Source organism: Myotis myotis, unplaced genomic scaffold (assembly GCF_014108235.1).
Source record: "Myotis myotis isolate mMyoMyo1 unplaced genomic scaffold, mMyoMyo1.p scaffold_m19_p_6, whole genome shotgun sequence".
Classification (NCBI taxonomy): domain Eukaryota; kingdom Metazoa; phylum Chordata; class Mammalia; order Chiroptera; family Vespertilionidae; genus Myotis; species Myotis myotis.
This window is the reverse complement of record NW_023416368.1, coordinates 353,188-376,661: the sequence shown is the minus strand read 5'-3', so window position 1 is coordinate 376,661 and position 23,474 is coordinate 353,188. Positions and strand designations below refer to the sequence as shown.

At 54.1% G+C, this 23,474-nt stretch overlaps 1 protein-coding gene across 21 annotated transcripts in view; it reads right to left on the bottom strand.

The window, feature by feature from the left end:
• Nucleotides 1-23,474, bottom strand: part of SUN1 (Sad1 and UNC84 domain containing 1) — a 42,340-nt gene that overhangs the window by 9,360 nt on the left and 9,506 nt on the right. For 6 of the 21 annotated variants that reach the window (XM_036315454.1, XM_036315453.1, XM_036315435.1 and 3 more), the window contains exons 2-15: nt 19,074-19,170; nt 13,156-13,344; nt 11,651-11,820; nt 10,824-10,850; nt 10,556-10,720; nt 6,975-7,172; nt 5,968-6,048; nt 5,567-5,683; nt 4,401-4,499; nt 3,848-3,941; nt 2,778-2,836; nt 2,499-2,644; nt 1,624-1,863; nt 813-899 (exon numbers count right to left, since the gene is read on the bottom strand). In XM_036315454.1, coding sequence (XP_036171347.1) covers nt 813-899; nt 1,624-1,863; nt 2,499-2,644; nt 2,778-2,836; nt 3,848-3,941; nt 4,401-4,499; nt 5,567-5,683; nt 5,968-6,048; nt 6,975-7,172; nt 10,556-10,720; nt 10,824-10,850; nt 11,651-11,820; nt 13,156-13,344; nt 19,074-19,150 — 1,749 coding nt within the window. In that variant the 5' untranslated portion in view covers nt 19,151-19,170. Of the gene's footprint in view, nt 1-812; nt 900-1,623; nt 1,864-2,498; nt 2,645-2,777; nt 2,837-3,847; nt 3,942-4,400; nt 4,500-5,566; nt 5,684-5,967; nt 6,049-6,974; nt 7,173-10,555; nt 10,721-10,823; nt 10,851-11,650; nt 11,821-13,155; nt 13,345-19,073; nt 19,171-21,621; nt 21,644-23,474 lie in introns of those variants that run through there. The other 15 variants (XM_036315444.1, XM_036315445.1, XM_036315456.1 and 12 more) reach the window with 13 other exon arrangements.

The following is a 23,474-nucleotide window of genomic DNA, read 5'->3' as shown; positions in this document are numbered from 1 at the left end:
ACTACACACACCTAAGTAGTGTAAAGCCACAGGTCTGCCTGGGTTCCTCCCCTACAGCCCCAGCCCAGGCTGCCGGCTGGAGGGGAGGGTTTGCTTTCAGACACTGAGAGAGAAGCAGTCACACAGGAGCAGCTGGTGCATGTCCCACAGCCGCGGCCCCGGACCAGCCCAGGGCCCTGGCGGTCACACACGCCCACACCAAGGGGGGTGGCAGGGTCCGCTCAGCGCAGGCGCGGGCTCTGTGCCAGGCGGACAGGCCTTCTCACAGCCTCAGGCCCAGGAGACAGGTGAGCCCTGCCTCCGCAGCAGGACTTCTCCCACCTGCTGGGCGGGCCTCACCGCTCTGACTCGGTCGTGGCTGTGCCCTGCCTCCCCCTGGGTCAGCTGACAGCCTCCTGTTATGCCCTGCTCTGTGCCAGCCCAGCGCCTGGCCTCCGTCCTCTGTCTCCATCAGCATCTGAGACACAGACTTTCCCTCCAGAAACTGACTTCTCGTCTGCACACAAGGTGCCTCTGGAGGTGGCTGTGACAAACGGGAGGCACAGACTCAGCCGGCCCCTGGCGTCTGCAGCCCCGACCTGTGGCCTGGCCGATCCCTGGGTGCAGGCCTCCCCTCGAAAGACACCTCGGACCATGAGCTGGACATGCTCATGAAGCATCATGGCCACACACGGAACCTCCCAGGGAAACCCTGGGGCCGGCAGCAGATACCCCGAAAGGGCACTTCCAAGGCCGGGGTGTGCGAACACCGGCCCTCGTGGCTCTCACGTGGGAGAGCACGTTGCCGAGGCCACAGCGACGAGAAGGAGTACCTCCACCTTTCCCGCCAGCTTCCCCAGAAGGTCCTCCAAGTCTGAGATGCGCGAGAACTGCTCGTGGTGGGCGGTCACCGAGTCGGCCTTGGAGAGAAGTGAGAGGACAAATGGTAGAGAAAGGTAAGCGACAAATCAACAAAACCCTGGCACGTTATTTCCACACAAAAGACCCGAGTGTGGAGAGCGTCTGGTCACCACGTGGCAGAGCACCTGGAAGGCTCACCACCCACCAACCAGGCTCTCGTCTCCGCCGCCGTCGGAGACCCGAGACCGTGCCGGCAGCTCAGGAGAAAAGACACCCACGTGGCTGCCTCTGACGAGCTGGGGTTCCCTCTGGGGTCACCGTGACCAGAGCTCAGGCAAACGTCGGAGGTGGCCAAGGACAGAGGGCCAAGCGTACTGAGCCAACCAGACTTAGACCTCAACTCCAGAGAAACGGATCCTGCCTTTTCTACATGTCGTTTTCTTCTTTAAAGAGAATGCAAATGAGCCATATGCACGAGGGCGGCCTGCCGGCCACCTCTTGTGTGGGAGCTCCGTCACGAGCGTCCGTGCTGGGAGAGCACTCGGGCCTCAGCTAGATGCTCGGGGGACCCAGGCTCCGGGTGGGTGCTGCCCGCCCCCCCCGCACCCCTCCCCCCTGGAGCCACGCCCGCTGCGAGCATGTCTAATGACTTGGTGTTCTCAGGAAAGAGCCGCCAGCCCACCCTCCGCACACTGATGCCGACGCCCTAAGGTCCAAAAGGAAGAGCAGGGCCAGACCCACGCTGTGGCCTCCCGACCATGGCCCCAGAGGGAAATGCCTCACCTGGGAGCCCAGCAGCCCACTGGCTCCAAGGTCCTTCAAGTGCTGCCCCACCACGCTTGTCACCAGGGACGACACCCCGGCACCCCCGTCGTCCATCTGGTCCACCCGCACTTGCAGCTTCTGGAGCGAAGCTGTCAGTTCTCGAAGCTTCTCGTCGCGGCTCTGACACTGTCCGGACAGAGAGGTCACCTGCCTCTCCACCTCACTCATCCAACGCCAGGGCGACGCCTCTGCAGCACCCTAAAGCAGGAAGGGGACGTTCCCACAACAACGCGAGTGAGACATCAAACCGGCATCAGGTAACCTCGCTACTGGGCAGGCCAAAGCTAAAAGCAGAGCCCTGGCCGGTGTGGCTGTGGCTGGGGTCATCCTGTGCACCAAGGTGTGGCCACTTCATTCACGGCCCAGGCACGTGCCAGGTTTCGGGCTCCATCCAGTAGGGGGTGTGCAGGAGGCAGCCCATCGATGTGTCACTCTCTTTCTCTCTCTCTCCCTCTCCCTTCCTCTCTCTCTAAAAATCAAAAAATCTTTAATAACCCCCCCCCCCAAAAAAAACTCCAAGACAGAATATTACAGCAAAATGTCAACTATAACGCACACAGATACATGAAAGGAAAATATGCAAACATGCCCATTAGTGGAGTCCCTACATGGCAAGCTAGTGGTGGTGTTCATTTTCCTCTCTGTGCTTTCTGTATTTCCCTAGCAATGAGCACTCTATTCTTCAAGTTAAATTAACTGGATTAGGAGGTTACTTTACAGATGCATTATCTGTACTATTTCAGAGCATTTAAGGAGCTTGATATTTAAAAGTATTTCCTAAAACAGGGCTCCCCTGCACCTGCAATGCCAGGTGAGGGCTTTTAACTGGTTACCTCTGGAGGCTGGCTCAGGTGAGAAGTCTCAGGTGTGAACATGTCTTTGGGGTCATCCACCCTCTGTGTTCTGAGGGTGTGTGTCCAGTTGAACACAGGCAGGAGGGAGAGGAAGCCGCCCTGGCCTCGTAAGGAAAGGCCGGCACCTTGAAGGAGAGAAAACCACGCGGTCGGCCCAGGCACACCTGCCTCCGACAAAGGGCACTGATGCCAACGCTCAGGAAGCACCTCCCGAGGTGGGCAGTGGCCTCCCAGGGAGCGCAGTCAGAGCTTACTCACCGAGTAGGAGGAGCAGTGGGATGAGCAAGATGAGAAACTTGCAAATATCCCGAAGGCACCTAGGAACCCGGAAAACATTTGCCGTGAGGAAGCACAAGGCAGGGTTCCCCGTTCACTTGACCTCTCCGGGTGACACCTCCCCCAGCCCCCGAGTCCCTGAGGAGCCCACAGAAATGCAGTTACAGTTTCCCCACCAGGTGTGTCTCCACTACAGGAGCCCGGCCTCTAAGTGGTGGCTTGGGCCCACGTCAACCATCACACACAGGCCACGCTGGGAGCACGGCGGGGGGAGGGGGCTGGCAGGAAGGGGGGGGGCGCCTCGCTCATGGGCCCCCAGGTAACCTGGGCCGTGGGAGCTGCCCCAGCACTGACAGGGCCTCCTCCCTCAGTGACCCTCCCGTAAGAACATGAAAGCATTTCGTAAAACATGAAATGACACGTGAGTGTAGGGCTTTAACATACCATACTACAAGACTATAAGTATAAACTAAATCATTATAAAGCAATAAATCAAATGATGTCCTACAATTAGCACAAAATCAGTCTGCTTGTTTTTTGTTAATCCTCACCCAAGGATATTTTTCCATTGATCTTCTAAAGCAGCGGTTCTCAACCTGTGGGTGGCGACCCCTTTGGCGGTCGAACCCCTTTCACAGGGGTCGCCTAAGGCCATCTGCATATCAGATGTTTACATTACGACTCATAACAGTAGCAACATTACAGTTATGAAGCAGCAACGAAAATAATTTTATGGTTGGGTCACAACATGAGGAACTGCATTTAAAGGGCCAGAAGGTTGAGAACAACTGTTTTAGAGAGAATAGAAGAGAGAGGGGAAGACAGAGAGAAACATCCATGTGAAAGAAACACATCGATGGGTTGCCTCCTGCAGGCACCCTGACGAGGGCCCAGGCCGGGGAGGAGCCGGCAAGCAAGGTACATGCCCTTGACCGGAATCGAACCTGGGACCCTTCAGCCCACAGGCTAAAGTTCCATCCACTGAGCCAAACAGGCTAGGGCTCAAAATCAGTTCTTTAAAACACAAAGCGGATGTGATGTCAGGTCCTTACCTTGTAAGAAGAAACACGTTCAGCCAAGAAATCAAAGTCACAAACTGGTACCATCCGCTCCCCAGCCACCAGAACAGCCCAGAGGCTGCTGTCCCTGAAAGAGGACACACAGACCGTCTCGGGGAGTGCTCTCAGGAAAGCCAGGCTCCTAAGCGAACCGTTTAGTGACAGCCAAGCTGGGAGCACCGGGAAACTGACGGACAGACGTGTGGGAAGTCGAGGGGCTGCAGTTCAGGAGCAGGTGTGTTAAGGGGTGCTGGTCAGCACAGCAGGAATCCACACGCTCCAACATGGACAGCAGAGGCTGCAGCCACACAGAGTGCTCATCAGCACACCAGACACGACTGGGAGGGGACACAGAGCATGCATCTCAGTTACGGCCGAACCAGGCGGCCAGACTCTGAGGACAGAGCCCATGCACCAAGCCCAGAAGGAAGCTCGCCACAGGGGAGCAAGCACGGGCCAGGCGGGGATGTCCGTGGGTTAGGGGAGTCGTTCACTGCAATGTTAGCTGCCCAGCCCGGGAGAGTGAGCCCAGAGCCAGCATAACCACCTGGAGCCGCCGCGGCCAACCAGAGGGCCGACCACACGGCCTGCGACACAGACCGCCCTGCAGCGCCGATCCTCCACAGCGCCCGCTCCGCGACGTGACCTGCGGCAGACAGACGCGTGCGGGGCACACTCACACACAAGCCCCCGAGCACCCGCTCTCCACAGCGACCACACGGCAGAAAACACCTGCTGGTCTGATTTTACCCCAATTCTCCCCTGAGGAACTTGACTCCCTTCTCAAGAAAAACAAAAACAAAGCATCTAAGCAAGACACTGACATGAACTCAGAAGAGGCTGCTGTGTGGACGCCTCCCTCCCTCTGCCCGCGGACGCAGACGGGACGCCCGTCCGGGAGGCCATGGCGGGGCAGCTGCGCACAGACTGGCGGCGGTGTCTGCAGGATTCACACGGACAGAGGTATGTAAAACCCCGCAGACACCAGTTAACACGCTCAGCCGAGACAGGACCACTCAGGACCAGATGGAAACCAACGGGCCACCGCTTCCCAGTGGGAGGGCTCTGGAGCACAGCGGCACGGGGTGCGAGCAGCACACACACAGCGCCATGTCACAGTGCACATCACGCACGACACAGCTCCAAAGCCATCCTGCTTCGTTTTTAAGAGTGATTGTTGAGTTATCCACTCCTATTAGCACGTGTGTGCCGACTCCTGAAACTATTCTGTAATTCCAACATGGCCGATATGCAAAGAAATATGGTTTAAGAGGGTTTTAAAAGTTGACTGTTTTATGTTTATTAATTAACAGTTGACAACTATTTTTGAAGCTCAGCTTTAAAAAAAAAAAAGGCTGCCCTAAAAAGGTGCCCCTTTACCAAGAAACTTATAGCTAAGTTCGGAGACACCGAACTCCACGGACATCTCCCCGCTGCCCGGGGCGGGGCAGACGGCCGTCGTTGAGCAGGATGCGTTCCCACACCAGCCTCTGCTAACCCTTTCATTAAACCTCAAGTAAGTTCTTTTTTCATTCATTTAATTCATACTAAATACACTTACAAATACGCTTTCAAGAGAGAGTCTCCATACTTTAAACCAAAGTTAGTTCGAATCCTGTCCTTTTTTAATGGGCATCTGGATCCCAAATGTGGACAAGGACCAACAGGCATTTGTGGAGAACATGACAAGAATGGAGCAGAGTGAGAGACAACCTGCACGAGACAGGGTGGGCCGCGTGGTCCCTGCTGCCCTCTCTGTCCTGGGGGACCACAGGGAGGTGGCTGTGTGGGTTTCGAGGTGCTCCGTGCCCGTCCCCCGATAATCATCGCCTGCGGGTGGTGGTGACAAGCAGTTAATGTGCAAACCCTGTCCATTCGAAAACTGTGCACAACAATGGCAGTTTGAAAAAAATAGGAAACTCGATTATGAAAAAGAGAAAAGACAAAGCAGATGAACCTGGTGGCATGAGCTTCTATTGTTAAGGATTCAGCAGCAGCTCTGGCCACCCCCCCCACCCAGGGAGGCGCGAGTTCACGGAGTGATGCCCCGTGTCAGGGGCCTGCGTGTGACCTGGGGCTCACCCGAGAGCAGGTGCGGGACGGGCCATACTTACACGACTCCCCATTTACACTGAGGCCTCCATCCTCTCTGAGAAACTCTGTTACTGTCCTCCTCCCACAGGGATCGGAACGAGCTGCAACACACGCAGAAGAGGCTTAGAGAGCTCCGCGTTCCAGCGCCTCCTCGGCCCAGGAGCCGGGCAGGCAGAGCACACGTGCGCCACGGGCTCAGCACAGCTGGGGGCTCGCTCAGGCAGGAGCACAGGAGACAGGAAGAGAGTTTCAGGCCCCCTAACTAAACAGTGCGCCCACCAACACAATGCACTGGGGCTGCTTGAATGCATCCAAACATCGTTCTAAATGCCATTCAAATAAATTGTTTTTGCTTTAAAAGAGAATCAGAAACTGAGCATATTAAATTTTTATTTAAAAGGTGGCTTAAAGCCCTGGCCGTGTGGCTCAGGTAGCTGGAGCGTCCTCCCGTACACCCAAAGGGTGGGGGTTCGATTCCAAGCCAGGGCACATGCGGGAGGCAACCGATGGATGTCTCCCCCTCCCTCTCCCCTCCCCACTATCCCTCTCTCTAAAAACGAAAATAAATCCATAAGCATATCCTCGCATGAGGATTTTTAAAAAGTGACTTAAGCCCTAGCCAGTTTGGCTCAGTGGATAGAGCATTAACCTGCGGACTGAAGGGTCCCAGGTTCGATTCCGGCCAAAGGCATATGCCTGGGTTACAGGCTTGATCCCCAGAAGGGGCGTGCAGGAGGCAGCCAATCAATGATTCTCTCTCATCATTGATGTTTCTCTCTCTTTCTCCCTTCCTCTCTGAAATCAATAAAGAAATACATTTTTTTTAAAGTGACGTAAAAATGTTTAAACACTGGTCAACTGTCAGAAAACAGAGCCACACACAAAAGACAGGAAGCCCTCCGCCAGCTCCCAGAGGAAAGCCTGAGCCCGTGCGAGCAGCAGCGTGAGCGCCACGAGGGAAAGGAGCGCTGTCTCCACCTCGAAAGCATTATTCGGTGGAAAAAAGAGAAAAAACGTATTGAAGTACCTTGTGAGTCATGGCTTTCTGACTTATAGCTTTCTGATTCACGATCTTTTGATTCATAGCTTTTCAATTTGGAATTTTCTGATTCATAATTGAGCTTCATTAAAACCACTTGAAAAAGTTGCACTAAGAATGATGAAAAGGATGACGAAGTGTACGTGGCCAGCCACAGAATCCTATCCACGTAGAGAGACGCACCGCCTATCAAAAAACCGTGGACACAGTTAATTGCCTCCCACAAAGCCAGCATTTCCTCCCCGACAATCAGAGCCAAACCATTCGTGTCAAGCAAACCAGAATCGCTTTGTAAATGGACACCAGACAACACCTGGGGAAGGTGACGACAAGGGCACTGCCGGGAGTGGAACGCCATGCTGACGAGGCGGAGCTGCCGCCACGAGTCTCTCTCTGGCCATCTTCACACGAGACCCCGTCTGAGCTCACCTCACCCACTGCTGCTCACACACATGCTCCTCCTGCACTGCTGCCTGGAGGACGGATGCCAGGGGAGGCCAGCGCACTTCCCAGGTCCTTGCCACAGCACCCGAGGGGCCCAGACAGAGGCGCTGTGCACTCACAGAGCCGCTGCACCAGGCCTTGTCGCACAGCGCCTCCATCAGTGCCCGAGCTCCAGGACACACGGTGGGACCCTGACACGTTCCCTCTGTGACCCTAACATGCGTGGGGGGATACGCTACAAGGTTCAGTTGCTAGAAACCTTTATTCCTGGAAAAGCTTCTTCACGTCACTGAGGGCGGGTGAGCACCTGCCCCACCGGGCAAGCGCACCGCCCACTCGAGACCACCTGGTCTGCAAGGAGGCGCTCTGAACCTCGGCTCACACTGCCCTGTGCAGAAGCCTTAGCGACTCAGACGATGGGCAGGAGGCAGCGGGCTGGGGGGGGGACGGGGTTGGAGTCATTTTAAAAAAGTAAAAGTAGCCGAACTGGTTTGGCTCAGTGGATAGAGCGTCGGTCTGCGGACTCAAGGGTCCCAGGTTCGATTCCGGTCAAGGGCATGTACCTTGGTTGTGGGCACATCCCCACTGGGGGGCGTGCAGGAGGCAGCTGATCGATGTTTCTCTCTCATCGATGTTTCTAACTCTCTATCCCTCTCCCTTCTTCTCTGTAGAAAATCAATAAAATATATTTTTTTAAAAAGGGAAGTAAAATTAAAAAAAAAAAAAAAAGAAGTAAAAGTAGAGCTTTTTTGCAAACGGCTTCGTGAAGCAGTCGACCCCGGGGGCTGGCACTTCTCTAAGAGCCTTGTTACGCTGCCTGCACTCTGAACAGAGGCTGGAGAGCAGAGCCATTTATTAAGAGGTAACGCGGGGTCAGTCCCCTGATAAAAAACACCAAAGTCCCAATTTTCACCCATCAGACTGAAAAATGTTTAAAGTATGAAAATATGAAGAACTGGCAAGTCTCTGGGCTGAGACCCTCCTAGAGCCGCAGTGGGACAGTGACCGGGTCAGTGGGATCCTGGGACGGCACCTGCAGACAAGATGCCCGAGGCCAGCCCCAAGCTCCATCACCCAGCAGGTTGCAGATGTGAGAAGCCACCCATTGTCTTCACTATCAGAGAATGTAAACAAGGAGCCCGGGACGCTGGTGAACCTTGAGCCCTGGCAAGGGCCAGAGCTATACACTGATTGTTTAGTCCAGATAATGGGGGCTCAAGCTATTTCCTAACCAGTCTCAGAGTAAACCCTTCTAATATTTACTGACCTTTAAGATAGTCTGTCTGTTACTGCAATTACTGGTGTAAGGCCTAGATGTGTATCCAAAATTGAATAAAAGGTTGGCAAGGCTTGGGCACAAAGGGAAGTCCTTTCCCTTGCATTGGGCTTTCCGCCTGGCCCCCAATATTTCCAAATTATTATTTTTCTTGTCTTGTCTGTCATTTACGCGCGGCCCTTCTCCAGATCCCGAACCCTGAACCATGGAGGACGTGGACACACAGCACAGCTGAGCCTCAGTGTGGCAGCCTGCAGGGTGGGGACAGGCAGTGCTGCCAGGAGGGCCAGGACACTGGGGCAGAGCCCACAGCAGAGGGAGTGCTTGGCAATGCGGGCTCCACGCGGTCTACCCAGGTTCGATGCGTCGCCATGTTAGAAAGGAAGTCCTCCTGTTCATCTACCCTCACCCTCCCCTTTCTGCTTTCCTATTGTGTCCCTAACGCCACAGCAGACAGAACCATAAGCATCAGCAGCTGTGACAAGACCTCTGAGTCCTGGTACCATCGTCCATTATGTCCACAGTCACCTGAGAAATGTTAACTGAGCACACTCATGCTCAAACACAGCCCTAGTCTCCTGGCACCTTCTGTCCCCACCTGGTCACCTGCCGGGTGTGGCCTCCAGCCCTGCAGGCTGACCAACACTCAGACTGAGCACACAGGAGCAAGGACTCGGAAGCGAGGTGATGCAGTTTCAGCCCAGGGCTCCCCAGCCTCCCACGAGCATGGGAGCAGGGACCACAGGCAGGAAGTCAGGGGTCGGGGGGTGGAGGACCGGAGCCAGCAGGGGCATCTCAGCCACACGACAGAACCTGGAGGGAGGCCTGCAGCTCTGGGGCAGGAGGCAGCCCTGCAGCCCAGCCTGCGGAGGCCATGGAAGTTCCAACAGTCGCATAGCTCCAGAGCCCCTCCCAGAGCCTGCATGCTCCAGCACCTGCTGCCGGTGCCGTGGCTGCCCGTGGGGACAGGAAATGAAGCTGCCACCCCAACAGGCCAGGGCTGAGCTGTCCCCGAAATGAAGCTCCCTCGATCATGAATCTGGAGACTAGGGACTGCATCCTCACTCCTGCTGGCATGAGCCCCTCTGGCCGGAGGCAAAGCACCCTGTGGAGCTGCTCCGTGGGTGCAGGTGTGTCTGAAAGTGACCGCACAGTCCCAGCAGCTTCATCTAAGTGCAACTTTATAGACTTTCAGACACTCCCAGGACAGAAACACTAACCACATGAAATGTAAGTTGATGGCCTGACTGGTGTGGCTCAATGGTTGAGAGTCAGCCCATGAACCAGGAGGTCTTGGGTTTGATTCCTGGTCAGGGCACATGCCTGGGTTGCGGGCTCAATCCCCAGTGTGGGGTGTGCAGGAGGCAGCTGATCAATGACTCTCTCTATCTCTTTCCTCCTCTCCCTTCCTCTCTGAAATCAATCAAAATATATATATATATATTTTTTTTAATATATTTTATTGATTTTCTACAGAGAGGAAGGGAGAGAGAGAGAGTTAGAAACATCGATCAGCTGCCTCCTGCACATCTCCTACTGGGGATGTGCCCGCAACCAAGGTACATGCCCTTGACCGGAATCGAACCTGGGACCTTTCGGTCTCCAGGCCGACGCTCTATCCACTGAGCCACACCGGTTTTGGCCAAAATATATTTTTAAATAAATGTAAGTTGAAAGAGGATAAGAAGGAGCACAGCTACTTTTTTGTGCATTTCTTAAACTTTTATAGGATAATTTTGAGTTCAAGTCTACGACAGAAAAAGTGCAGATGCTGAGGCCTGTGATACCAGGTGTGTAAGAGGGGACGTGGAGTCTTCTCCTACCTCTTCAACAAGTGAGCGGGACTTACGTTTCTGACTCCTGTCCCTCGAGTAGACCCTGGAGGGGGCGCCGTGCGTGGGGAGCGTGTCCTGGCGCTCGGACAGCAGGGTGCAGGCCCTGCAGGTGTAGCCGTTGCTCCAGGCTGCATCTGCGGCCACCTTGCCATTTCCCTGAACGACAGCTTTACTTCCACCTGAGGGTTTCAAAAAGCAGAGGGGGCCTGCTGCTCACAACCTGTGGACCCTCACTCACCCTCTATCTTAAAACGAAGGGCAGAAAAAGGACTGAGTCATTACCTTTAAGATCTCCATCATCATCAAGACCTAAAACACACATATTTTTGCAATTGAGCTCAAATGATCAGAACAGAGCAAAACCCACTCAAAAAAGTAAAGGTTACAATGGTTAATGACTCAGTTTTATGGCGCTGGTCAAGATTTACTTCCTAACACGCCTAACATCAATGGCAATTTCTCCAATACATACACACCGTCTTCTGACGGAGGTGGAAGGACATTGACGAAAATGCATGCATGCACCCACATGCGCACACTGCCCGTGCTAAGGACGCAGCATGCAGGCAGGATTTGCGGGACCAGCCGTTTCTCAGACATGGTAAACCCCTCCCCACCCCCACCAACCCCCGCTCGCTGCCTCACTCCCTAGAACAGCACTTAACCCCAGGAACAAGCCCAGGGCTTCTGTCCCTGAGGCTGGCCAGGGCACGGAGGGGACACAGCACGGGTCTGTGCCCATCAGAGCTGCCGCCCGAAGCATGCCATTCCTGGCAGGAGTGGGGTCGCCCTATGGCTGCCTTCAGTCAAGTCAGCTCAGTCACTGTGTCCACTCTGGGTGCTGTCCAATGGCTCACAAACACGGCCTGCCCACTGCTGAGGCCGAGGGAGCCTGAGCTCACTGCTCACGGACGGCCAGTGCTCACAACAGACGCGCTTGACCAGCGGCTCTCCGCCTGCTACCTGACCAGCCGACGGTGACGCATCCTATGCAGCTTCCCGTGTGGGCTTTGTGAGCCTGAGGAAAACCTGACCTTACGGGGCTCTACTGGCCATTACCTCCCTCCGTCCCGAACAGTCTGAACAATAATCACACGCAGACAACTCACCCCAGAAGTGGTCCACTTTGGTCTGTTCTCGGATCAGAGACTCGTCCAGCACGGGCGGCCGTAGACAGGCCGCGCCCTGCAGACCGCTGCTCTGGCCAGCAGCAACCTGCCTCGAGGGGCGGTTTACACTAAAAGCCAGTTTGCTCGCACTTCTGTGCTGCTTTGCTGTTCTAAAAAGAAAGGAGTAAGGAATAAGTTCATAGACTTTTTCTTGTAAATACAAAATGATTATATTTTACACACACAAAACCTTTGAGAATAAACATAGCATTTAAAAATTTTAAAAATATGTATTTTTATTGATTTCAGAGAGGAAGGGAGAGGAAGAGACAGAAACATCAATGATGAGAGAGAATCATCGATCGGCTGCCTCTTGCATGCCCCACTCTGGGGATCGAGTCCGCAACCCGGCATGTGCTGTGACTGGGAATGGAACAGTCACCTCCTGGTTCATGGGTCCATGTGCAACCACTGAGCCACGCGGCCAGGCTACACAAAGCATTTTTAAGGCAGCATCTCTGTACATCTCTTTGCTGTAATGAAACACCCACTGATCTGGAAAAGGGAGTCCTAAGCTGGGGTCCAAGAGCTCTTTCTAAAACTGTAGCGGTTAAAACTTAAAATAACCTCGTATAAAAACAGCCTAAATATAAAAATAAAAAAGCATATGATTTCTAAGTCTACCCCTCCCTTCCTTTTTAAACCAAGTGACCACACACTCGCATACCCCATCCCACTCCTCAGTCACCAGGAAAGACATTAAGTCCGGCAAGCAAAGGCTGTAATCTAAAATAACCCCCCATTCCCAGTGAGCACAAGTGACAAAGGTGAAGGCCTTGAACTCTAACGCTTTCAGACCCTGTATATCGCTAAGACCAGGAGCAGAAGCCCCTTTAGGGAGCAGTGCTGGGTGGGAGCTGGCAGTAGGCACAGCTGTAACCACTGCAGCTCGTGGTCTATTGCTGAGTCTCCAGGGGGAGGGAGGTGCAAAGTCCGTCTCTAAACTCCGAGAGGACCCCGGCCAGAGCAGGGCTGTAGACGCCATCCAGCCCCGCTGGCCAGCAGCATCCCTAACAGCACCTTCCCCGCTCCCAACAGAAGAGCCTGCAGGGGAACCTGTCACTCTCACGTGGCCACAGGGGACCTTCAGTTCCACTCTGTTTCGAACGCACACCAAGCTCGCCCACTGCTCCTCCGGGCACGGGCAGTCTGGTACTGCACAGGTTTTAGTAACAGACTGGCTGCAATGGCCCCGCCCCTAGCAGCCTCTGGCGGCCTGTGCCCACGTGAGGGGCACCCACACCCTCCCAGGCTTGCAGACCTGGGGAGCCTTGCCCTCAGCACACCAACGCCAACCGCCCTACTGGCAGCACAGCCACGAGACCACTTGTGCGTCTGTGTGCACGCCTGTCCTCAGATCCCAGAGCTGGTCTTACAGACCACCAGTGTGTGCGCTGGGCTCTACCTGGTGTGAGCTCATGTGTGAGCACCAAGGCGGGGCTCACCTGGCCGTTCTGTCCTTCAGGGAGGCTGTGCTGCCGAGGCAGGAGTCAGCGTCCCCCGCCTGGCCCCCCTCAGTGCTGCACGCAGTGGTAGCCAGGCGCAAGCTACGCCGGGACATTCTTGGAGAATCAAACACGGGGTCCAATTTGTGCTCAGTCTCGAAATCCAGAGCATCAGAAGAGTAACTGGAACTGGAAGGAGAGAAACGTGTCAGAGGAACATGCTCACAGCACCACTTTACACACACACACACACACACACACACACACACACACACACACGTAACAGAGGAGGTGGGACCTGTGGCACCTTTTTAGAAACACCCGTACCATTGTGACTCTTCTACAAGGCAGACAGGCTGCACCCGACTGGTGCGGGGGAAACCAGCCCCCGTGCCTGCTGTTTAGGTCAGAGCTGACCTGAGCTCGCTCGCTGCCGCCATGCTGAACCCCACCTGCGGGCCATCGTGTCCCCCACGCCCGATGACGCAGCAGCGACAGCGACCCTCCCGAGCAGGACTCGCACACAGTCCTGAGTGACCCGTGGCAGGACAGGAGGAAGCAGGTGCTGGACCATCTGCTTGTCTGCCTCTAACTCACCATCGAGAGGCCACAAGCCAGGGAGCTCACTCAGCCCTCCATGGAGTTAGCGCGAGCTGAAAGGGGTGTCCCTCCTTGTTGTTAGCAAGCTTTTCCAAACCAAGAACCATTCTCTGAGGGCCTGCTCTGTGTCACCTCGGGGTGGGACCGGGCCTCCTGCACTGCCCAGCGTGCTCAGGGCTCCCGCTCACCAGGACACATATTACAGGGCCACCAGCAGGGAGAAGCCACCTGGCAGGTAGGAGGAGGTGAGCACAGGTCACTGTGAGGAGGGGAGGGGCAGGACCCGGCCGAGGGTTTCAAGACGCTGAGGGAGGGAGACTGCAGACCCAGGGCACCGGCTGGGGGAGGGGTGCGAGGGGGGAGACGGATGCCTGGGAGTGTCACGTGTTGCAGGCTTCCCACGGGAGCAGTGGTGTGGGACGCCCACTGCCCAAGGCAGCATGGGAAAGACTTGGCAACCGGAGTGAAGTGAATGGGCTTAGGAACAGTTTTGCATCACATTTGGTATTACAGACAGAGCTTCCTCCTAAACTCATTAGGTCTGACACTAGAACATGCAGTCACAACAGTAGCTGGCACCAGGGCTTCACAGCACAGGCATGAGACACGCCACACGCCTTCAGAGCCTGCTCCTGTGGACTCAGGGGCTGGAGTGGGAGCCTGCGACCACCACGCTGAGTGTGCAGCAAGGAGGCCAAGGACATCATTTTAGTATAGGCTAAAATCGCCTGTTTTCTTCCCAAAATATTTTATACAACTATTAGTGACCCAGTGCACGGATTTGTGCACATTGAAAGGAAATTAATTAGAAGGTGGCCGGTGGGGCCGGACTGGGCAAGATGGGCCGGCCACGCCCTGGAGCCAACCTCCCGCAGTCCCTCCCCAGCTGGCGCACCTGGGGTGGTGCCATGGCTCAAAGGGCGTCTACGGGGTGAGCGGGGTCCCTCCAGTAGGTGGGGTCCCTCGACCTGGTCTGCGGGGATCAGGCCGAAACTGGCTCGCCAACATCCCCCGAGGGGTCCCGGAGTGCGAGAGGGCACTCTGCAAAGTTGCCTCATACAGGGTGTGGAACACAAATGCATGCGTGCAGTAAAGCAGAATCGGGCCAATACTGCCCCAGCAACAACATAACCCACGGCCGAAGGTGGAATCGCACGGCCCCGCGAGGAATCAATCAGGCTCCCTCCTCTCTGGTTTTGGGGTGCATCACCTGAGAACCACTGCTGCCAAGTCACTGCCGCTTGGCAGCTCCTGCATTGAGCATCTGTCCCCTGGTGGTCAGTGCACATCATAGCGACCGGTCGGACACTTAGCATATTAGCCTTTTATGTATATAGATTATATACATATAGATGACTTCAGTTTAAGGAAAGCACGTTCTTTCAAAACAGAGCTCCACCTGCAGGTGTGGACCCCTTCATGGTCACGGATGGCCCTTCATGAACTAACCACAGGAAGGATAGTGATGGCCAGGTCTGCCCGCCTCTGTCCAAGCCACAGCCTTGTGATGGGCACAGTCAATCGGGCAATCCAGAGGACAGGCAAAGGCAGCGGCTCTCTCCTTGCCTTCCCCAGCCACCCTGAGATCACAGCTGGGCGGGAAGAAGCTTCTGGAAGAATGTTAGAACAGCAGCCTATGGAGACCGCCTGTTGGGGGTGGGGAGGGGGAGATAAACATGACACGCCCATGTGTCCTCAGCTGTGAGGCTGTCCGAACCCTTAAAGGTCTGTATCTCCTCTCACAGGAAGACATACTCCAGGGTTGTCCTATCTGAACTGAGACAAACTTGAAAACAAACCACATCTTACACATAAAGCACAGAAAGACCTGGAAGGTCTTCTTCAAACTGGTCACAGAGCTACCGCCTCCAGAGCTAAACCAGGCTGGGTTCACGGCAGGGAGGGCAGGGCAGGGGTCAGCAATCCCCTCTTGGGCTCAGCCCTCCTTCCACAGAGACCTGCATCCAGGACAGCAGGGCTGTGGCCTCCGCCTGAGCTGGGCCCGCAATCCCATCCATCCTACGAAACAGGCTCCTCCAGGCAGATGCGCCCGCAGCCCCAGTGGAAAGACCCAAACGTGTGCGGAGACAAGAGGAACCAAGCACCCACCCAGCAACACCGTGTCAATGGGTGTTCAAGCCCTTCACTGGTTCTCTGTGAAGCTGGGGGGGCGAGTGCATTGGTGACAGCACCGGGAGATAAAGCAGGCAGCACAGACGAAGCCCCACAGGGAGCCTCGCTCCACCCTCGAGGGCCAGGTTTCAGTCTGGCTCGCCCCTCAGTTGTGTTGTTATGGACACCTATTGGTCTTTAAAAATCTATTTAGACGCACTTTTAATCCAAAGACTGAAGGAAATCTACTGCAGTTGAAAGCCAGAAACTACTCTGGACCCTGGGTGTGAGGAGCTGTGCCGTGGGCAGCAGATGCCAGGGACCCGCCAAGGCTGGTCTGCGGGCCGAGCAGGTCGTGTGCAGAGACCAGCTGGGGACTCAGCCCACACCCATGCTCAGCGGGGTGCCTTCTGAATGTCTGCCCCTAAGCTGGTCCTCCCACGCTGACCCCTCGTCCCCCGTCTCTCTGGACCTTCACCACCATGTCCTTCAGCCTCAGAGGCCTCCAGTCCCGTGACCAGCAGCCTTGGGCTGCGACACCCGCCCGTGGGCCACGGTCCCAGGGCCTGGCCATCGCTCCCAGCTCTCTGTTCAGTTCTCAACGGCTGCAAGGACCAGAGGTCGCTCTGTCCACACCCACAGGTCCTCGCTCCGGCCTGGCAACCTGTGTGGGTCACCTGGTCCCAGGTGCTGACAGCATTGCTAACGCTGTCCCCGCCTCACTTCCAGGTCACCTCCCCTGCCTCCACCTCGACTCTGGTCCCCGAGGCCTGCTTCCTTCCCCCCTCGGAGAGTAGGCCGTCTCCGACTGCCCATTAGGATCCGTCACGCGCCATCTGCAGTGCAGGGAACCCCAGGGCCCGTCACGCTGCGCCTCCACCTTCTGGGCCTCACTGTCAGCACCTCTTCTTGCTGCCTTCAGCCTCTCTCTACGGCTCCTCACCACCACGGCCAGACACCCTCTCCCCTCTCCTCTGGTAAAATAAGTAAGTACTCACAGCAGGCCCTTCTTTTCCCTTATCAGCCGACTTGCTGACTACCCCGCCCCCCCCATCATTCTCGGCCAGTTGGTTAAGATCAGGGGTAGAAAACCAACTTCCCCGAGACTGAAAGGCCAGCTCTCCCCAGCCAGGCCTGCACCCAGCAGGGTGCCCACCGCAGGACAGGAGGCCTGACCCAGCTGCCCAGTGCCACCACGCCCACGCCGCAGAGAGATGGGATTTCAGCGAGGGGGCAGGTGGACACTGACCAGCTCTCCACCCGAGGGAGAGGCAGGCCCACGCAGCCGCGCAGAGTGCAGCAGGAAGCACCACCTGCCGTCAGTCAGGCCACAAACCACGGAAACCTGGGCCGACCAAACCTCCCAGCGAACTGCAGCCCCAGAAGCACAGATCCACCGGCAGTCACGGCCCCCAGCAGGCCAGCGGGCGCGTCCTGTGCAGGCTGACGTTTAAAATCGTTGTGAATAAAGAGACGGCCCGGGACGCTGGAGCACTGACTGGTGTCTGACATGTGGGAGCTGCTGGGAGGGACTAGTTGGCAGGCTCTGCAGAGCTGGGCCGAGCGCCCACCCTTCAGAGGCCCACTCCAGAACAGCGCACTGGGGCCAGGCCGCGACACCAGCGGAGGCCGGGCCGGGCAGTTTCTCCGCAGGAAAACAGGCATGAAATGCAGAGCGGCCTTCCCGTGCCCACAGAGGCTGCGCCGCGTGAAGCCGGCTGCGCACAGAGCCGTCACCGGGAGCTCGGTCACCAGCCACCAGCCAGGAGAGGGATCAGAGCGTCAGCCACGGGTGGGGGAGCAGGACGGGAGGGTCTGGAGGACAAGGCCGAGAGGACAACTTCTGGGAACCCCCTTCTCCACACTGCAGCCTCGTGTCTTTCCCGGCACAGACCTGGGTACACTGCTCCTAGTTAAAACCCTTCACTGGTCTCCACTGCCCTCGACAAAGACCCAGCACAGCCTGCAGAACCACCGGCCCGTCCTTCCTCCTTAGGGAAGGCTGCCAGTTCCTGAATTCACAGTGCTGCCGTCCCCACACAGGCACCCAGACACAAGCATCTTTTAAAAACTGTATTTAAAATAGGTTATAAAAGCTAAAGGTAAATTAGCAAGAAGAATAACTATGCTCCACAATATAGAATAAGGAATAGTTTACTTGAGCTGGCCCACTCAATTTCTTATAAAATACTACAAGACTTTTTTTTAAAAAAGATATATTTTTTATTGATTTCAGAGAGGAAGGAAGAGTGAGAGAGAGACAGAAACATCAATGATGAGAATCATGGATTGGCTGCCTCCTGCACGCCCCACACTGGGGATCAAGCCCCCAACCCAGGCATGTGCCCTGACCGGAATCGAACCTGGGACCTTTCAGTTCGCTGGCCAACGCTCTATATCCACTGAACCAAACTAGCTAACACAATACTACAGGATTTTTAACAAACAAAATAAAGAGTGTGTTACTATGGGAAGTGTGAGTGAAAACACAATCATTAAATGTGAGATTTGACTAATGCCCTAAAAAAGTATTGTCCTTAAAATACCCTCCCATGTCCTTGAAGTTCCCATCACACTTTACTTTAGAAGAGTCATTTCCGTGTGCGCAAACCCTGTCAATCAAATCCTAACCATCCAGGGGCCCGTCCGTTGGCACTAACCGTGGTTTTACGATACTTAAGTTCCTGTCAGTCATCCTTTCTATTTGATAAACTGGACATGCAAAGGACAAGTCAGCACCCTCTACGTGCAGACTCAGGGCAGAGCGCGTGCAAGAGCAGAGCGCTGAGCGTAGGGAGGGGGGCTCCGGACCTGGCCGCCCCCCCCCCCCCCGCCCTGCCCCGCCCTCTGTGGTGCCTCCTCTCAAAGGCAGTCCTCCCAGGAGAGCTGGGATAACTATCAGAGACCCAGGCGTTAATGTAAGTCACACAGCCCTAACATAACCACAGAGATTCAGTCCCGGGCCAGCCCTCTGGGTGGAGTTAAAACAGCATTTCGTGTGCAATGACTAATCACTGAGTCATCAGCAACGTACCATTTTCAAAACACCCTCACAATGTCCATGTCAGTTCGGTAATTTCATAAAAAAAAAAAAATAGTATAACAAAGTTTATAGATATTTTCTCTTTCTAAACATAACATTTTAGCCCCACAGAGGCCCCGTTAATTCAATGGCATTTGAGGAGTGACAAGACACACACGCTCACCTGAGTGCATACGTGTAGCCAGTGTTCTCGGGCACACACTGAGGCGGCGTGTATATGTGGAGCCGAGAAAAGTCCATGTTCACAGTCTCAACTCATACTGCAGAAGGTGGAAAAAGCAAGTCAGGTTAGGTGAGAGCACACGCAGAGGGCCGGCCTGCCTGCCGACCGCTGCCCGCCAGGCAGCCTGCCGCCCCCGTCTACTGATGGAGCCACGCTAGCGAGCAGTTCTGTGTTTCTTATCTTTAAAACAAAGGACAGAGGTTTCTCATAATTACACGTGAGTGCAGGAGCACTGCTGCTATATTCAGTCCCTAAAAGATAGATCCATAAACGCACCCAGGGGAGATACCAGACCGACTGACTTGTAATTATGAAAACTGGGGCACTTTCCAAAGACCAAGGACCCATTTCACAACCTATTTTTAAATTCCCGAAGGAGTCATGTGTTCTCATGCTTCTGAAATAACTTTTCGTTGCTGTTAATTAAAATAGAAAGACTCTACTGCACAGTCAAGAATCACCCCTGTGCGTCCCTAGACAGCGAAGTTTCCAGAGTCAGAAACTGCAGGACAACAAAGCAGCTTAAGGCACTGTTTGTACTTTCATTTTCCCCCAAAAGAAAACATTATTTTCAAATTAAAAAGTGTTGAATTGAGCACACTGCTTCTCAGGTTGTCAACTAGATTTCTTTGTAATGATTCAAACTTTCCTCTGTCTAAAAACATTTTTCCTCTCTCTCTCTCTGACATGCACACACACACAGTCACTCCAACTTTTTTTTAATGCTCATAGTAGTAATGCGAATCACAATCTGTTGCTGAATAATCTAAAGGAAGATAAAAGTAAAAATAAAAACCATCCTGGACAAAAAATATTTATGTATAAATGACTGATTTCTACAGAAATAGAACAATCCAAAAATTTGTATGAAACCACCAAAAATCCCAAATGCCAGAGCAGTCTTGAGAAAGAACAAAGCTGGAGGCATTATGCTCCCAGATTTCAAACTATATAAAAAAGCTACAGTAATTAAAACAGCATGGCATCGGCATAAAAACGGGCGCATAGAGGAATGGACTAGAGAGCCCAGGAGTAAACCCTCGCACACATGGCCGGTGACTGGACGACACAGGAGGGAACGCGCGGTGGGGAAAGAGCAGTCTCTCCGTCAACGTGCTGGGAAGCCTGGGCAGCCTCGTGCCGACAGTGAGGCTGGACGGCTGTCTGACTCCGAACACACACACCTGAATGTAAGACCTGAAACAATGAAAGAAAACCTACTGGTGGCAATAAGCTGCTTGCACAGGTCTCGGGTATAACTCCAAAAGCAAGAGCAAGCAGGTGGGACCACATCAAACGAAAACGGTTCTATTAGCAAAATGGAAAGGTAACCAACCAAATGGGAGAAACCATTAACAAGTCATATCTGATAAGGGGTAAGTATCCAAAATATATAAAGAACTCTTACAACTCAGCAGCAAAACCACCAACAGTCCAAATGAAACATGGGCAGAGGGCCTGAATAGACATTTTCCCAAAGAAGATGTAGAGGTGGCCGACCGGCACGTGAACAGGTGCTCACATCACTGGTCCCCAGGGACGGGGAGACCGGAACTGCAGTGAGATGCCACCTCTCACCTGTAGAAAGGCTGTCATCAACGAGCCTAGAGCTACGTGTTGGCGAGGAGGGAGGAAAGGGAACCCTGCTGCACTGCTCGTGGGGATGTAAATTTGTGCAGCCACTGTGAAAGCAACGTGGAGATTCCTCAAATAATTACAACTAGAGCTGCCACAGGCTCTAGCAATTCTGGTTTTTTATCCAAAGAAAATGAAACCACTAACTCAAAGAGACTATGTACTCCATGTTCCCTGCAGCAGCATTTACAACAGCCAAGACATGGACACGCCAAGTGTCCATCAACAAATGAGTGAACGAAGCAGCTGAGGTGCATGTACACAGTGGAGTATTATTCAGCCATAAAAAGAACGCAATCCACAGCACGATGGACTCCTCGGGCATTCTGCTAAGTGCAGTCAGACAGAGAGACACATTCCATAGGATCTCTCGTACAGGAAATTAATTTTTTTAATTTTTAAATAAATGAACAAACAAAAATATTAGAGAACAGAATGGTGGTTGTCAGAGATGGGAAGTGGGGAAAATGGGTGAACTGTTTGGAGTTTTTATTAGTTTAAATAAATTGAATTTTTAAAATGAAATTAAATAAAATGACTGATTTGTATAAGCTAAGACAAATGTACTTCACACCACTTTCTGTGAAACAATCTAAATATTCTTTAAAAAATGAAGTACCCATAGAAATAAAGGCCAGTGTTTATACATAAAAATTTTACTACGCCTATTAATTTCACCAAATACTACAAAACTCCTGCATTTTAACCAACATCCCAACATCGCTTGGTTCCTCCCGGGACCCAGCCCCCAGCCCACACACGCAATAAGCACGACGCACTCTTCCCTGCGTCAGTAATACACCTTAACCCTCTGACCCTGTGAGACGTTACTGCACCAGGAGCTGCTCCATACCTGGTCATCGGCCCCACCCTTCCGTGTGGCTCAGAACAGGTCCCAGGAGGCTCAGCCACCAGGAGCTGGTGGATGGGCTCCTCCCACTCAGTCAGGCCGGCCTGGCGGGAACTGAGCCACACCCAGCAGCAGGGCACTGATGGCTCCGCGGGGAGGATGTGTACTTGTGACTCACCAGGCAACCAGGGCCTGCTGCCCGGCACCAGGACTGACGCCCCACTGCTGCTCGTCCTCTGGGGGAGAGCCGACTCCTTATTTCAGTCCCTTTTAGTTACTCACTAACAAAACCCAAGCTCCCTAACTTCATTGCCAAAGTGATCTTTCACGTAAATATTTAAAAATATTTTTAAAAAAATATATTTTATTGATTTTTTACAGAGAGGAAGGGAGAGGGATAGAGAGCTAGAAACATCAATGAGAGAGAAACATCGATCAGCTGCCTCCTGCACACTCCCCACTGGGGATGTGCCCGCAACCAAGGTACATGCCCTTGACCGGAGTCGAACCTGGGACCCTTGAGTCCGCAGGCCGATGCTCTATCCACTGAGCCACACCGGTTAGGGCTAAAAATATTTTACAGTACCTGCATTGTGAACACCAGTAACCCCAGGCTATCTAATTCCGACCCGCTCTCTACAGCTGGCAGCGCCAAGCGCTCCGTGGCTGAAAGTTCCTGGGACTGGTTCACAGAGTCACTGGCGCCAACCAGTGATGGTGTTTAGTTTACAGACCAGGACTGTGATGCGGAGGCACCAGAGCACCGGCTCCGAGGGACAGAGCCCTGCCACCGGGCTCACATCCCAGCCCTGGCACAGGGCACCGCAGGTCTGGCCTTGGCTCAGTCACTGGGCCTGGTGAGGAGGACACACACAGGAACGTGAACCTACAGCCTTTATTTTAAAAAGTTACATTAACACATCTCACATTTTCATCCACCTAAAAGAGACAGATTGGGTCGTTTCTCATGCATAACAAACGATGTTTTCAGAAGCTCTCAGAGGTGCGGAACATGCTATACCCACGTTTGAATGAGACGCAGACGAAGCTGGGCCGCACCCCTCCCCAGGCCGCTGTAGGCCTCAGGCCACGGCTTAAAAAGAAACGTAGCTCCTTGTCTCTGCAACAAAGTTCTATCAAAGAGCCCAGGGCCACGACTGGCCGTGAAGGGACTGCAGCAGCAACAGGCTAGAAAATCCCACAGCTGACAGCGGGACACAGCGGAGTGACAGACACAGGGGTACATTTTTGGTAAAATAGCTACACGTGTGATCAAATCCCAAAGGTAAGCCCGCTGGAGGAACAGCAGCAGAAGTGTGGGGATCCAGGCAGAGCAGGTGGAGGAGGCCCGGGCACCTAAGCACAGGGCTTCCTGCTCCCTTGCAGGTGGCACTCTTGGCCCACATTTCCTGGGGTGTGAGCATCCCACCCCAGGCCCGAACGACGGAGAGACCACTGATGCCCATGGCCAGCCTCAGCAGCCACCAGGGCACAGGGTGCTGGTCAGAAGGCCTTGCTTCTCCCTGCTCAGGCCAGTTTGCTCCGTAAGCACATGAGTTGAGTTCCATGTTATGTTCTCAGGGACAAGCATCTAGCATAAGGCAGGCCCGTGACCGGCGCAGTGCTGCCTGGGCCCTGGTCTGCACAGCCCAGGACCAAGTGAAACGCATGGAAGGTGTGCCTGACACAGGGCCCGACACAGGACTAACGCTCCCTTTGACGTCAGCTTTAACTCTGTGGAATAAAGTCATAGAGCCTATGCTTTTAATTTTTAAAAAGAAGGTCGTTTTCTTCCGAGTTAGCAATCCCTGAGAGGGAAGGCACTCACCCCTGGCGGAAACAAAAGACAAAGTCCG